At 40.3% G+C, this 15,465-nt stretch overlaps 1 protein-coding gene across 1 annotated transcript in view; it reads left to right on the top strand.

Annotated features, from left to right (window-relative positions):
- The window catches only part of plxna4 (plexin A4), a 241,588-nt gene that overhangs the window by 16,202 nt on the left and 209,921 nt on the right, over positions 1-15,465 (top strand). Inside the window, exon 2 of the mRNA XM_006780708.3 lies at positions 9,298-10,646. Within this exon, the coding sequence (XP_006780771.1) occupies positions 9,402-10,646 (1,245 nt within the window). The 5' untranslated portion in view covers positions 9,298-9,401. The remainder of the gene's footprint in view (positions 1-9,297; positions 10,647-15,465) is intronic.

Genomic DNA, 15,465 nt, shown 5'->3' with positions numbered 1-15,465 from the left:
CATTAGGATTTTCTCTCTAGATTTTAACGTCAAATATTTGAGCTACGATACCCGACAGCTAAATGAGAGAATACAGCCTAAACATTTTTAAGTTACATTATTAGATACTTCTACAGTAATGTGATTACTTTGCAGTTTTTTTTGTTTGAGATGTAAAGGATTAATAAGATGTATTTATTCAGTGTTATAATTGCCCTTATTTACTTTACTTACTTCTATTTGTACTATTCGCACATAAATATGTTCCTTTCATCAAAAGATGACTAGTGTATTTCAAGTACTCTGAGTTATAAAGGAAAAATGTTACAGTTACACCCAGTCTTCCCTATTAGTAATATATAATCTGTCTGCTTCACTTTAAGGAGGAGGTTTCTTTATATGACCATATGAAGAGCTGTGCTCACATTATGGTACCCCTATCCTATTTAATAGTGAAGTAAAAGTAAGTTGGTTGTGTTCTATAGAAGAATTTAAAAGACATCCCCCCCCCCAATAAAAGCCAAAAGCCTAAACATTTCTTTATTCATGCAAACTCACTGAGGACTCTTTAGCTAACATAACCCATTGTAAAGCTGGATTTAGTGCAAGGCAAAAGGCAAAAGACAAGTGTGTTCCATTCATGACGGCAGTGTTTAAGAATGACAACCGGAAGCTACTGGGTAACATTATGTCACAGAAATGTTTGCCATGTATTGATAACTGGACCAAATGGCTTCTGACTGCAGTTTCAGTGAAGCGAGTGGGCATATTTACAGTGTTGCTAAGCTCTTGAAGGCTGTTTTTAGAGGTGTTAAAATTGTTTGAAATTTATTATGCTAGCAGAATTACTTGCCAAGTTTTCTGTGCTGGTATTTCCGGGTAACACAAGTTCCTCTTCATTTGGTATTTTAGTGCATTTCTCACATGTATACCTGTTAACAGCGACATGCAGTATATAAAGAGTGTTTTATGTGGTGTGTGAGTGAAAGTCATTGGTTTAACTGTGGATATGCATCAAGGCAATGAGAAGTCTCTGAATCACTCAGTCCAAGAATTAAAACATGGAGCTGAAAATGAGAATAATAAATCTACTTTAAACAAACTGAGTAGTGGAATCATTTCCATCAAAATCTGCTGTTTTAAAAACTCAGTTATTGCTTTTAATAATTAAACAATGCATTGTTTACAGCGCCTTGATGCTTGTAAACACTGCTGATTGCTACATCTGTAGTCATAAAGTCTGAATCTCTCAGTCGGTTATCTTCCATTCATGTGATATGTACCCAGTTGACAGTACAATCCCAAGGCTTTCTTTGTAATATCAACAGCTCTGTGGTGGATTAGACCTCCTAACCCTGATCTTGACAGGGTATCTGGTGACAGTAATCCATGCTGCTAATCCATGTCTTGATGTAAACACCAAGGACACCCTGCTTTCTCTCTCTTTTCTCTGTGTCCTCCTTGTTTTCCCTTTCCACTGCTTCTTTGAGAGAAATGAGTATTCCATTTGGAGTTTTTTTTGTATCAGCAGGGGTTAGCTTAGCTTGATAGAAATGTTGGACTTGAGCACTCTTTAATCATTGCTTAAATTTTTGTCTATTCCTTTGTGTGTGTTTGTGTGTGTCTAGTGAGAGAGCTACATAATTATTGCACTTCTTAATTTTCTCTTCCTGTGCTTAATAACAATAATAATGAAATTTAGCAACACTGATTTGTTCATGGCTCTGAACAGGTTTGTAACTGCCTCCCAAAGTAATAGTTTTTAATTACTGTTTTTGAATTGGAGCAATTGTTAGCTTGTGTTACTTTTACAAGCAACATAACACTATATGTTAAAGTGCAGAAGTGCTGCAGCAGGTTTGCCTCCTGGATCTAAAACAAGTAGTAGCTGGGGAACTAAAGTCCATTGAAGACATGGCCATACATACGGGTCTGTCCGTGTTCTGTACACATTAGTGTTCATGTACACATCAGTGCAAACATCTTGAACCTTTCTATTTTGCTAAGAAATAAGCGTAGGGATTTAATAAAACGTGCCAACAAATGTCATATCATGATAGCAATGATATAGAGATGCCATGTCTTTATATTTCCTAGCAAACACAGTGACGATAAGATAAGCCCAGGCATATCTGACAGCAACAGTAGCACAAAAAGGGAGTTATTTCAATAGCATCCAAAGTTTTGCTAACCTTAGCAGCACTAGCCTTGTTTTCTCCCTTGCTAGCATTCACATCCCTCTGCAGAACATGGTTACGTGTTGCCTTGTTGGCTTCGTTATAATGCAGTGCAATTTATTCTGACAAAATTTACATGAGGCTGTCATTTAAAAAATGATTTTTAAATTTTTACATGAAATTACTGCAGAAGAGCGTTGGTTAGCATGACTGCTATCTGTTTACTTTTCCCTCTCCTCATTTACAACTGTTAGGGATAAGAGAAATATTTTTTAATGTGTATCTGCTCATTATATTGTTTTATGTACTTTAATAAAGGCTTGTAGAGCAAGGCCACCTTTAACTCACAAACTAAGTGCTCAGCCAGACTGAAAAACAGGAAGTTTTAGTGCACAGCCATATTAATAGATAAGACACTGAAATGAGAAACTTGCCATATAAGCAATGTTTGAGACTGTGTGACGTGTAAAGTACCAAAATAACACCTATATGAAGCACAGTTTATGATTCTAATGTTAGAGAGCTCTTGCAACTGGCGTTTGAGCTGTGCAGAGGTCTCTCTCTTCCGGAAGATGATTGAATAAAAGAAATATTAATATTTTAACACACTATGAGTCGGTTTTCTCTGTTCTGTCATGGGGACAAAAGAATCGGGGTTTAATACAACCTTCATTCACTGAGAGAGCAAGAGGTGGCATCGTAACGTTGCTAAACTGGTAGTTGTTGTTGTACATTAATAAAATAGGAATAACACCTTTACCTTTACACCTTTACTGTATATACTGCTGTGTCACTACAACTGCACTATAACGCTGCTGCTCCTCCTGGCACCTTGTGGCAATAGATTCACACCTTATTTGCACTAATAAAGGCTGCTGCCTGCCAGCTCCAATCTACGGAGCCCCGCAAGGGACATGGGAGAAAAAAAAATTAAGATGGACTTTTGCGAGATCTCGCAAAACAAACTCGGGATCTCGCAAAAGTTTTAGCTGCATTCTTCGGAGGCTGCCAGCTCGAAGCCGACCGGGAGGTCGAGGCACGATGTGCCGGGAGGGCAGTGTTCCTCCCGGCTGTAGTAGGTCTCGACCTCCCGTTAGCTTCGAGATGGTGGGTGTCAGAGCTCCGAAAACGTCGGAGCACTTCTGCAAATATGTGATGTCTTGTAAACCGAGCAGATATTTGACGTTTACACAATATCTTAAAAGTTTATTTTGTGACCCAGAAAGAGTAATATTACAACTAAGTAGCTGCCGCCATTGTTGGAATTCAACTTTTGTGAGATCTTGCAAAAGTTCATCGTAATTTTTTTTCCCCATGTCCCTTGCAGGGCTCCGTAGCAATCACTGATGAAAGTGTGTATATATATATATATATATATATATATATATATATATATATATATTTATCAGTGATTGCAGTGAATGAGAAATATCATTATCAAAAATCCCCTTGAAATATTTTGATGCAATTTTGAGGCTATATTGCTGGAGAACTATTACTAAAGACCACCTTAAAAATAACAGGAAAATAACAGTTTCAAAACACAAATTCAGACTGTCATACCTTAAACAAACTCAAAGTTCTGACAAAGGAATTGTCAGAACTGGCAATAAAGCGCGAGGGTTATAAACTGTGTCATAAGATGGTCAAGCTGTAAGCTCATTTTCTTAATACTATTTCTAACATCGTAGAAATGAAAATGTGAAGTGCAAAAGCATGCATATACATCAACATATCAACAGACCTTGCACACAGTTGTTTTTCAGTTTGAACGTGTGTAGCTGGGTATTTGCCAGCATTGCTACTCTCCGTTTGCAGTGTTGGTATGATTTTTTTATGCAGAAGTGTAAAGTCAGAGCATATGTCGTGCTGTGTTGTGGTCCGGAGGTTTGTGTGTGTTGATTGGAGTGGGGGTGTGCGCGAGTGTGTGTTTGTGCATTTGTGGGTTCTGCTGGGTGAGTGCAGCAACGCTATGTTTTCCTCCAGTCCCAGTGTGTGGCTGCAATGCAGAGTGACGCTCATTCCTCTGATCAGTACAAGGGCTCAGCATGGGAGAGGGGTGGGTTGAGTTTTCGAGGGCGGGGGGGTTGTTTAATATGGGGAGAGTTCTACTCCAGTCAGTACATCCACTGATCTGGGACACACATCTCTGTCTGCTAGTTTTCTTTCTTCATCTGCCTCTGTGTCACTGTCTCTTTCTGTTCTTCCTGTCTTTCTCATCTGTGTGCTCTCAAAGTTCCAGTCCCACACTGGTTCTCATACATACACAAATGCATACACTTTGCTATTAACAATGCTACAAGTGCAGCTGTGCGCAACCACTACTTCTGCTAGTGCCCTTTTTCACTGTGCTACTACAGTACAGTACATCACATCTCACACCCAATCCAAACCTTCTTGACCATTAGCACTAACAACCTCCCATAGATCTGTGCAGTCAGATTGAGTGGACAGGCAAGAGTGGATGTATAGCCTGATGCTGTGCTTATAGGGGCCTTAGCCTGTAACACCATCCTTGCTGTACCCAGCCTTGCCAGCTGATATAAATCAGAACAATACACACCAATATTACATGAAAAAAGGGGACACAAGTGGACTGAGCAATGGCTAACACCGCTACCACTAAAGCCAAAGCCACAAAAGGATGATGATTATTTCCATTTTTAGCAATAGTGACTTAAAATCATTTGTCCATTCTGAAATCATCCAATCATCTCTACATTTTAGGCAAGTGACCAAACTACTTTCTTGTCTTTAATCATTGTCATCACTGCCCGTTCCTTTGATAAATGTATGTATTGTCATTCATCCATCCCCCTCCCCCCTTCATCCTGTGAAAAATTACCCGAACAATCTGGAAACATCGTTTTCTCTAGAATATAATGAATTATCTATAATTACTCCCCATGTTACTCACTCATAATCTCCTAATCCCATTTGATTTAGTGTTTTTCTGTCAGTTATTTTTTTTGAGCATTTTTACTCTTTGAGAAGTTAAGCTGTTTACCAAAGGCTTTGACAGTTTCTTCATTTCCAAGTCATTTCTTCAACATAAATGCCCCCTGTCACGCTATAAATAGTAGAAGATTATTCTGTTGAGGCTTGCTTCTTGTTGTCTCCGTAAATTGTCATCTCTAGCCAGGCCTCTCCGTTACACAGTCGTCGGCAAAGCAAAGTGGCTCCTGTCATATCCATGATGGTTTCGCTTAACATTGTTGTCCCTGAAATTAGCTTTACATAATCAAATGATAAGATGTGTTTTTGTTACTTTTGTTTTGTTTTGTTTTTTTGTTATCTATTTCATGAGTAAAAGTGACATTTTTACTTATATGTTAACTAATTGGGCAGCACGATGGTGTAGTGGTCACTGTTTCGTCACAGCAGAAAGGTCCTGGTTTCTGATCCAAGCTGGGGCCTCCCCACTCTTGCATAGGTTCTCTCTCAGTGCTCCAGCTTCCTCCTTTAGTCCAAAAGTATGTCGAGAGGTAACTGGTGGTTCCAAACTAGTTATAGGTGTCAAAGTTGGCCTGAAGGGCATAAGTGGAAAAAAGGTTTGAGAAAAATTTCAGACTGCCACGCTGTGTGCATGAAAGGCAGGTAAAAACTCTTTTTTTGTTTGCCTGCATATTTGTGATGTGCAGCCATGACAAGGATGCACACATATCTCCTCACTGCTTCTCTGATTTCTCAATCCTCTTTCATTTCCTCTTCTCATTCAACAGTTTCCCTGGAAGCAAGATACCACAATTAGGTTGTGAAAATGCATGAATGTAATGTAAATGACAGTTTCAGTATGTCTTCCCTTTTACGTTGTTGTTTTACAGTAATCATGTGATTTCTTCTCTAACTGGCTCCTGACAGCTTTTAAAGGCAAAGCAAAGTGAGACAATGGAAACATACCAATTATTTTTTCTAAATGCTGAGCTCAAACTCCGTTTTTGAGTTACAGAGATGGAGATAATGCACACAAACACAGGCGCACACATGCAGTGTTGTTTTTTGCCCACAGCTTCAGCGATACTGGAAGTGTGTTCTGGAGAAAGAGTGTTGATCATGAATTCTTTAATAGGTTTTGATGTCTACGGAGCTGCAAACACATGATTGTGTGCAACAGTGTGTGTGCTATTTTACTCATATTTGTAGTGTAATTCTACATGGCAGATAGCCCAGAGCAGCCAGACACACAATTAGGTCACATAACTTCAAGTCTCCTTTACCTTTTCTCATCCTATCTGCTTTATTTGCTTGCTTATCTGTAGATGTAACACATTTGAATTAGCAATGCAAGCATAACAGTTGAGAAGAAGTTATTGGCGTCATGGAGTAAATTTGGACTTGTTCTAAAGCATAATTACTTCTCATTCTTTTAACCACCTGTTGTACCTAGGTTTAAAATGAGCATGCATACTGAGGCAGTAAGGGAAAAGTCGGACAATAATGGCACATAACTAGAGCAAGATAACCTATGTTGTGTGTGAGTGCGCACACTCAGAACTAAAGCAGGCTTTAATTAATGGACCTTGATCATCAGCGGGCATTCACAAACGGCATCTAAACAAGGTTGCTCCACCCGTCAGTGAGTGTAATTGCATTTCAGCAATAGATTTGTGAGGTATACACTGTTATCTCGGGGTACCACTGATGAAGATTTTTTTTTCACCCCAATTTTTTGTTTGTTATTTGTAAAGCTCTCAATTTATTTCTAAATGGAAACTACAGTCTTTTTTCACAGTTTCTTTTTTTTGGGGGGGGGGGAAGTCATTTGTGAGTGAATGCCGTATTTTTTACTCATGATGGATTTGAAGGTGATATAAAAGCATCTACCCCTTATTTTTCACTATGTTTCACGCTCTTTCCCTTCCCATTTAGTCTCCTTTCAACTTGCCACCTTCGATTCTGTCTATTTATATATAGCATATAACTATAGATTATAGATTATAGATTATAAAGACCTGGAAATGTCAGAAGAACTCTTGAGTGGAAACCTTTTAGCACAGTTGTCTTGCAGAAAAATTTAAACGAATAAAGAAATTCTCCAGTTATTTTTTATTTTGTTCAAACTGCCTTAGGTGTGTGTTTTTTTAAATTTTATTTAATTTTTACATTGTTTATAGTGTTTTGTGCAGTGTTGGTCACTCTACGTCTGTTATGTCTGTCTCTGAATTTGAATCTACTGCATGCTTTTTATCCATGTTCCTGTCTTGGCCGCTTATTTCTCTGTCCCGTCTTATGTCTTTGTCATACCTATGGTAATGATTGCTCTTTGCACACACATCTGAAGCCATGCCACCTCTCTATATCAGTTTTTATCATTTTCATCACCCTCTCTGGTCCTCTTATCATGAGCTGAGAGGTTCTGCTCTTCTCCCTCTGCCTGCCAGGAGATAGAGGGGAGATGGGTGAGATTGCAGTGAGGTTGCATTTTACACCGCCGTGACTTATGACTGCTCGAGTATAGACGTAAAATAAGTTCCATGGCAAGATAATGTTGGGTAACACTATCGTTTATGCATTCAAGTGTCCATAATGATGTTGAAGGTAAAGGCTTCCAAAAAAATTCCGATTTTTAAAGTCTGCAAATTTATAATAGCAATGTGGAAAATGTGTTGTTAGTAGTTAGAACAAGTGCAGATGATATTGAAATGTTTATCTTTTAAAAGCTTTTAAAAACTTTGCAATGAGCAGAACTGTGCTGTTGCTCTGCAAACCTGCCTTTCTTCCGGCAAAAGATGTGAACGAAGTGTGACAGACAAGCCCTCGCATTTTACTTCAACTTCACTATGAGTGACACGTCAAGAGTTTTTCGTGTCTTCACACGACACGCTCACACAGCAGCGCACAGATTGCTATAAATTGAATATGATAAGAGAAGATGACGTTTCTTGTGCTGCTTTTTTAGGTGTTGCTTTATCATACTCATCTCTTTAGTGCTCTTGGTATATGCTAGAAAAATACCCTATATTTTTAAACAATCCCGGCAGATTGGATTCAATAACGTGGAGTTTATTGAAGCTACTTTTGGCTGTCCCCTTATTCACGGGGGGTTGCCTCAGCAGGTAGCTCAGCATGTTTTATTTAGCAGATTTTGACACTGAACGTCTTTAGTGACACAACCCCAGAGAGATTGTGTCTCCTCATGGGATCAAACCACTATTCTATGAAGCCAATATTGTGGAGTTTAATACGTGGTAATTTTAGCTACATGACGTTGTTATTGTATTTATCACTAGTCATAATACCCAGCTTAGCACTGGCATTGGGTGTAGATAACTTACATAGGGGACCCCCATGTTTCCAGGAAGTACTGTATTTTCTTTTTGATAATCTGTGCAGGTGTGTGTCTTAATGTGTGCTGCGTGCTTTGACACTAAAGCTATAAAAGCTCTACCTACTTCATCGTGCGTCCGTTTCATTGTCGTTTGATTTCATGTAGTGTGTGTGTGTTTGTTATGGTTGCATGTGCAATGCTGAGTGTGCAAATGACCTGAGGACCACAGGGAAGCTTATTTCTGCAACCGCTTGCATTTTTTCCCTAATTGTACCTTTTTCGGCCTTTTGTGTGTGAAAGCACGTGTGTGTATGTAGGTGCTTTAAAGAGGGAGAGATGGTCTTTTACTCTCTGCTAGCAGTGTCAGCAGGTGAGCTGCCCTATTGGGAGAAAAGAGAGAAATCGCCAAAGCATGCAAATTGCTACTCCAAGGGGAGAATCAATTAGGTGCATGGCGAGTGGAGCAGAAAAGCAAGGAGGGGTGGAAAGGGGCAGGGTTGCATGCAGAGAGATGGTGCAGAGCCATCGTGATCACCTCCTCTGAGACGATGCTTTACTTCTCTTCTCTGCGCCCCCCCCCCCCAAATGATCCTGTTCGCCCGAGCGGTGTCTACATGCCAGCTTTTTAGAATAGTGCAGTACCTCAGCCTCATTTCTTTTTTTTCTGTTTAGCCCATTTCTTGTAAATTGCTCTGGAGTCTCAGATGTATGGCCTCTTCACCTGTTTTACTCATTAAGATGTTCTGGCCTATCTGTGCCAGATAAAATTAGAACATAATAACTATCAACACAATGTGACAGTTGCCTTAAAGACAATCTCTTGCATGTTCATGTTGCTGTGTTTCATTAGGTTTTCGTCTCTTTTCTCTTTAGGTACAAGATGTCTCCCATCTGAAGAGAGGCTTCACCCTGATAGGCCAACGGTACTGGATTGTGCCTCTGTCCCTCTCCTCACCAGTCCCACCCTCAGTGCAGCCATGACGTCCTTCACTAGGATACGGACCTATTTCTTACTATGCTGCTTCCTATCTAGTCTGGTGCTTCCTGTGACATCACAAACAGTGGTGCAAGCTCCACAGACTCATACTGCTGGCTCCCAAGTGATCACAGCATTACTTCAGGAGGAGGAGTATGCATCATTTCATGCAGAGAATCCTGAGTGGACATTTAATCACCTGGCTGTGGACTATCGTAATGGCAATGTTTATTTGGGAGCCGTCAATCGCATATACAAACTGTCCCCAAACTTAGAGGTCCAAAAATCCCATGAGACTGGCCCAGATGAAGACAATCGCAAGTGCTATCCACCACGAATTGTCCAACCCTGCAGTGAGCCACTGACACTCACTAACAATGTCAACAAGATGCTTTTGATGGACTATCGGGAGAACCGGCTGCTGGCTTGTGGCAGTCTCTACCAGGGCATTTGTAAAATCCTTCGTCTGGATGACCTATTTAAACTAGGAGAGCCCTTCCACAAGAAGGAACACTACCTCTCTGGTGTTAATGAGAGTGGTTCTGTGTTTGGTGTCATTGTTTCTTATGGCAACGCCTCTCCAGACATGCTGTTTGTAGCCACAGCAGTGGATGGCAAGCCAGAATACTTCCCTACCATCTCTAGCCGTAAGTTGGCCAGAAACTCAGAGGAGGACGGCATGTTTGCATATGTCTTCCACGATGAGTTTGTGGCCTCTATGATTAAAATCCCTTCAGATACCTTCACTGTCATTCCAGACTTTGACATATACTATATTTATGGCTTTGCCAGTGGGAACTTTGTTTACTTTCTGACACTGCAGCCTGAAATGGGAGGTGGGCCGACCACTGGATCGTCCTCTGCTGGTCGAGAACAGGTCTACACTTCTAAGATAGTTCGCCTCTGCAAGGCAGACACTGCATTCAACTCCTATGTGGAGGTGCCTATTGGATGCATTAGCGACAACGTGGAGTACCGATTACTTGAGGCAGCCTACCTGTCAAAAGCTGGTGCTATCCTGGCACGCTCGCTAGATGTGGCACCAGATGACGATGTCTTGTTCGCCATATTCTCAAAGGGCCAGAAGAGACGTCCACGCCAGGCCTCGCAGGATTCTGCATTGTGTGTTTTCTCTCTGCGCAAGATCAATGAGAAAATCAAGGAAAGGCTACAGTCCTGCTACAAGGGAGAGGGCACCCTGGACCTTGCTTGGCTGAAAGTCAAAGATATTCCCTGCAGCAGTGCGGTAGGCATCACTTTAGCACACACTGACTTTTGTCGGTGCACCAATTTAATGACAGTACAAGGGCAGTGAGATGCTGATAGAGAAAACAAGGCTGTAACAGTAGATTCTAATTATTCCACACATACTGTACCCACACAAGTACAAACTGCTTTATATGCTGCATTTTGTTCTATGGCATCCGGTGCTATAATCCAGTCCGGGACATTAGCTTTCACACATTTCAGTCTTAGTAAAAGGACATAAAAGTGTTTGAAGTAAAGCAAACCACTGATCATTTCTCGTTTTCATTACTTTCCTGTTGAAGAGCCTTACAGGTGACTACCTTTAAGGAAAGTGAATTTTGAAGTTTTTATCCTGTGTTAGTATAATGAGATTGGGTGCACTGTGGGAGGGCTTCATAAAAACTGGTGTTCTTGGGTGGGTTCACGCTGCATCCCATTACGATGAGATGTTAACCATCCACTGCCTCTTTTAATCCGCTCGCCCTTTAAACAATGCAGCTGAATGCTCAGCCACATTACCATAATTCCATTCTCCATAACAGCATTACAAATTCAGTGATTCAGTTCATTTGATTTCTCACTTTGTGCACATAAAAAACAAGGTTAAATTGGCTGTTACATGTTTAGACCACCTTCACAAGCAGCCAACGCTGTTTCATGTGTTTTTCTTGATCTCGTATTGCTCTGTTAATAACAGCAGCGAACCTGAAGAAACAGAAAATTACCTTCACGAGAGTGATTCTGTAATCTTTTGCTACATGGCAAGCATTGCTAAATAAAACATGTTCTCACTTTTTATCTTTTTTACATAACTATTTCTTAACTCGATTTCATCTAAGGCAGCGGTCCGCAACCCCCGGGCCTCGGACCGGTACCGGTCCGTGAGTCGACCGGTACCGGTGCAGTTAAAAGTTACTCCATTTCTAGTAACTTTTAACTGCACTTAATGTTGTCACTTAATACAAATACATGCAACTGTTCTTTGTGCATGACAGCTTTAAAATAAGGTGAAATCAAAAAGCTATGAGACATATAATACTCATACAAATTGAAAAGCATACCAGATTTAAATCTTGCCAATTTTCCCTTCAAGGCCATTTCAGTTGTTTTTTTTCTTTTTCTTTTTGGATTGCTTTAAAACATCTGCAATTCCAACGTGATCTCAAACCTGAAAAGATCAACTTTGAGAGTCTGACCTGAGGTTCATGCCAAAAATCATGGTGATGATGAGAACTGAGCAGGTTAAAAAAACAGTTTAACCTGGAAGTGTGAACAGTGTTTAAGTCCAAAAGTGGTATATCAGGTCAGCTGCACTACCAGGGTTATACTTAACATGTTTTTCATCATTCATATGGGTATCCACCAAGGCCAGACCATCAACATGAAGTTCTGCTGTAACCTCCTGAGATACCCGAGGGAGAACATTTAGCAGAAACATCCTGATTGCGCTAACAGCATGCTAGTGCATTATTATAGCGGTCCCCAACCCCCGGGCCTCGGACCGGTACCGGTCCGTGAGTCGTTTGGTATCGGGCCGCGAGAGTTGAGGCTCAGGTGTGAAATGTATGGTTTTCAGGGTTTTTATCAGTTTTCAGCGTTATTTTGTTATCGTTTTTATCGTTAACTCGGTTTTCCTGGGTCTTTTCACGTGTGTTATGAATAAATCTTCTTTTTTTTGGTACCGGTACTAGTTTTATTTTGTTGTATTTATCCGCGACACCTTAAAGGCCGGTCCGTGAAAATATTGTCGGGCATAAACCGGTCCATGGCGCAAAAAAGGTTGGGGACCGCTGATCTAAGGAACATAAACTTCCTCTTGCTGTCCACAACATATAGTTCTGACCTCAGTCGGGCACTGCATCGAGACATTATGAAGTTGACCCTCTCTTGTGTTTGGCTCTGGAATCACAGTGTTTATCTATTAATCCCTTTGTGGCACAGCACACGTGCCAGGGCACCTTTGTCTGCTGCTTGAGGGCCTGATAAATCATGCCTAGGGTGGAGCTGTCAGCAGGGAAAGGAAGTGTGAGGGAGCACACAGGGGTTAGCGCTGAGAAATGATGCCATTTCAGCATGCGCCACCGCCAGCGCATAAATTAGACCCTGCTGAACAAGTGACGGTGGACTCTGCAGGAGATAGATGAGCTGTGACACACACACACATACACACACATTGTGCAGCCACACTTGTGAGTACGGCTACTGGAGAGATGGAAATGGAGGCTTTTAACAGCAGAAAGATTTTCTAATAAAGTAATGGCAATGCTTACATTCTTATGTGATATGCTTGCTGATAGATTTAGAAAAATCGAAATGAGCTGGACTAGAGCTGAGGCGAAAGGCTTAAATAATCCTACTAAAATGTGTATACACACAATATGCAAATGAGTCACAGAGTTATAAAGATTATGTGTTAAAATCTAAAACTAAAGACTTGTAAACAAACTTAACTTTCACCTGTGCCTGTGATTGATGATATTCTTTGTAATATCCTGTGGCTCATTTTCATGAATTTTTGCTTATTAATTCCAGATTAGGTCCTTTCTGTGTTAAATGATGCATGACAGCGAGTGAAATCGGATATCTTCAGATACATAGTTGAAATTTTTTGTTCATTGGTGCAGTCCTTGGGTGTACAATAGTGACTCAGGCTCATAGTATACTGCACACACAAATATTTATGTAATCTTTTTGGTTTACTTGGCTTGGATAATTTTACACTTTTTCTTCTCTGGATAAAATTTTATTGATCTAATTGATAAATTACTAATAATTTTTGGACCAACTATAGAATTCAGATTGTGACCGTCCACTTTAAGTACACCCAGTCAACTGACTGTGAATACAAATATCTTATGAGCCAAATCACATGGCAGCATCTCATCACATTTAGTCATGTAGCCATGGTCGGGATGGCTTATAGAAGTTCAAATTGAGCTTCAGAACGGGGAAGAAAAATGATTTGCTTGACTTTTACTGTGGCAAAGGGAAAATATCCAGTGAGTGACACTTCTCTGTGTTTAAAAAAATATGCCTTGTTGATGTCAGAGGTCAGATGAGAATGGCTGACTGTTTTGAGCCCTCAGGAAAGCAACAGTAACTGAAATACAACCACGGTATGCAGAAGAACATCTCTGATTGCACAACGTGTTAACTGTTGCAGCATATCAGATAGGTTCTGTCAGCTGGAAACCATTGCCTGGTCTGATGAGTCTTGAGTTCTGCTACAACATGTGAATAGCAGGGCCAAAATTTGCCACGATAAACATGAAAGAATAGGTTTGGTTCAATTTGTGGAAAACATTTTTTACCTTTATGACCCTAATGTAGCCATCTTCTGCTTCCATCGGGATAACATGCCACATCAAATCATCTCAAACTGGTTTGGTTATTTCACTGTACTCAAATTGCCTCCACAATCACCAGATCTCAATCAAGTAGAGCACCTTTGAGCTGTTGCAGAATAAGAGATTTGGATTAGAGATTAGAGATGTGCACCTGACAAATGGGGAACAACTGCGCGATGTTTACATGTGATGACCAAAATCCCCAAGGAAGGTTTCCAGCATCTTGTTGAATCTATTTCATAAAGGATTAAGGCAGTTCTGAAATCCATCTGGTACTTGCAAGGTGTAACTAATGAAATAATTGGCGAGTTTTACGTGGACGGTTGTCCAGGTGTCTTTGTAGATACGGCTCCTTCATAAAACCCTTTTAAAGGGTTCTATGAATGGTCCTTTAAAACAGCAGATCATTTCAATCAAGCCAATGGGAGCAAAAATGTCACTTCTTCCTTCAATTTTTCCCCTGTGGTGGCCTGCATGTCACAATATTGGTCATTACTGTTAGAGGGAACTTAGATGAGAAGGAGCCTTGTGGATACCCCTTTATCTTGCCCTCTTCATCATTCACCATTTTCCTCTTTCTAACACATTATGTTCCCTGCTTCTTGCTTTTCGTATACTTTTTTCCCTTTCAAACGCTGTCGTATTTCCAACATGATATGTTTTTCCTCCAATTAGGGAGAGGATGAGCAGCCCCAAGGCTCATTAGAGTTGTCTGGCTGTATGGACCAATGTGAACACATTGGCGCGCACGCACACACACTTTTGATATGGATGAAACGCGCTCTCAGCCAATGTGGATAAACCTAACCACTCTCTATGCCAGAAAAGATGCATCACAGGCATAGCCACAATGCCCACTCAATACTAGTGGCACTAATCATACAGTAGCCTCACATTGTAATCACAAATGTTAAATAAGTTTCGATTACATACATTTTCCTTTTAAGCATAGTCATTTGGAATCTGTAAAAACAATAGAAATTTGATCAACCACTTTGATTTTACTTAAAGATATTTTACTTAAGTTTTGCTATTAAATTAATAGCAAAACGTATTTTTCCTATTATGGATGTTGCAGTTTTTAGTTTACATTTTATTTAGCAATGCAGAAATGAGATTTCTATATTTTCTTCATTGTTTTGTAACAACATATTAAGTGTGAATAATGTGCAAAGGCACATTAACAGGATGCAAGGTGAGGCTAGGGCTATATAAAATGCTTACTCCTTCCTCAGACCTTTGATTCCCTATGCCATTTTTAAGAGGCTTTATGTTGTAATGGGAAAGATGCAAAGAGGGAGACAAGGAGGAGAAGAAAGGAATCTACAGAGAGGGTGAGAGAGCTTTAGAAACTGTGTGTGTGTGGCTGGGGTGGGGGGTGATTCCTCTCTACCCCAAATGGCCATGCTTGGCTGAGCCACATAATGCATGCTCAACAGTATAAGTCTGCAAAGGGTCTGCATCCATAGA

The sequence above is a fragment of the Neolamprologus brichardi genome, chromosome 17 (assembly GCF_056152115.1).
Source record: "Neolamprologus brichardi isolate AB-2024 chromosome 17, ASM5615211v1, whole genome shotgun sequence".
Taxonomy (NCBI): domain Eukaryota; kingdom Metazoa; phylum Chordata; class Actinopteri; order Cichliformes; family Cichlidae; genus Neolamprologus; species Neolamprologus brichardi.
Note: the sequence above shows the minus strand (reverse complement) of the source record. Positions and strands in the feature narration are given on the sequence as shown.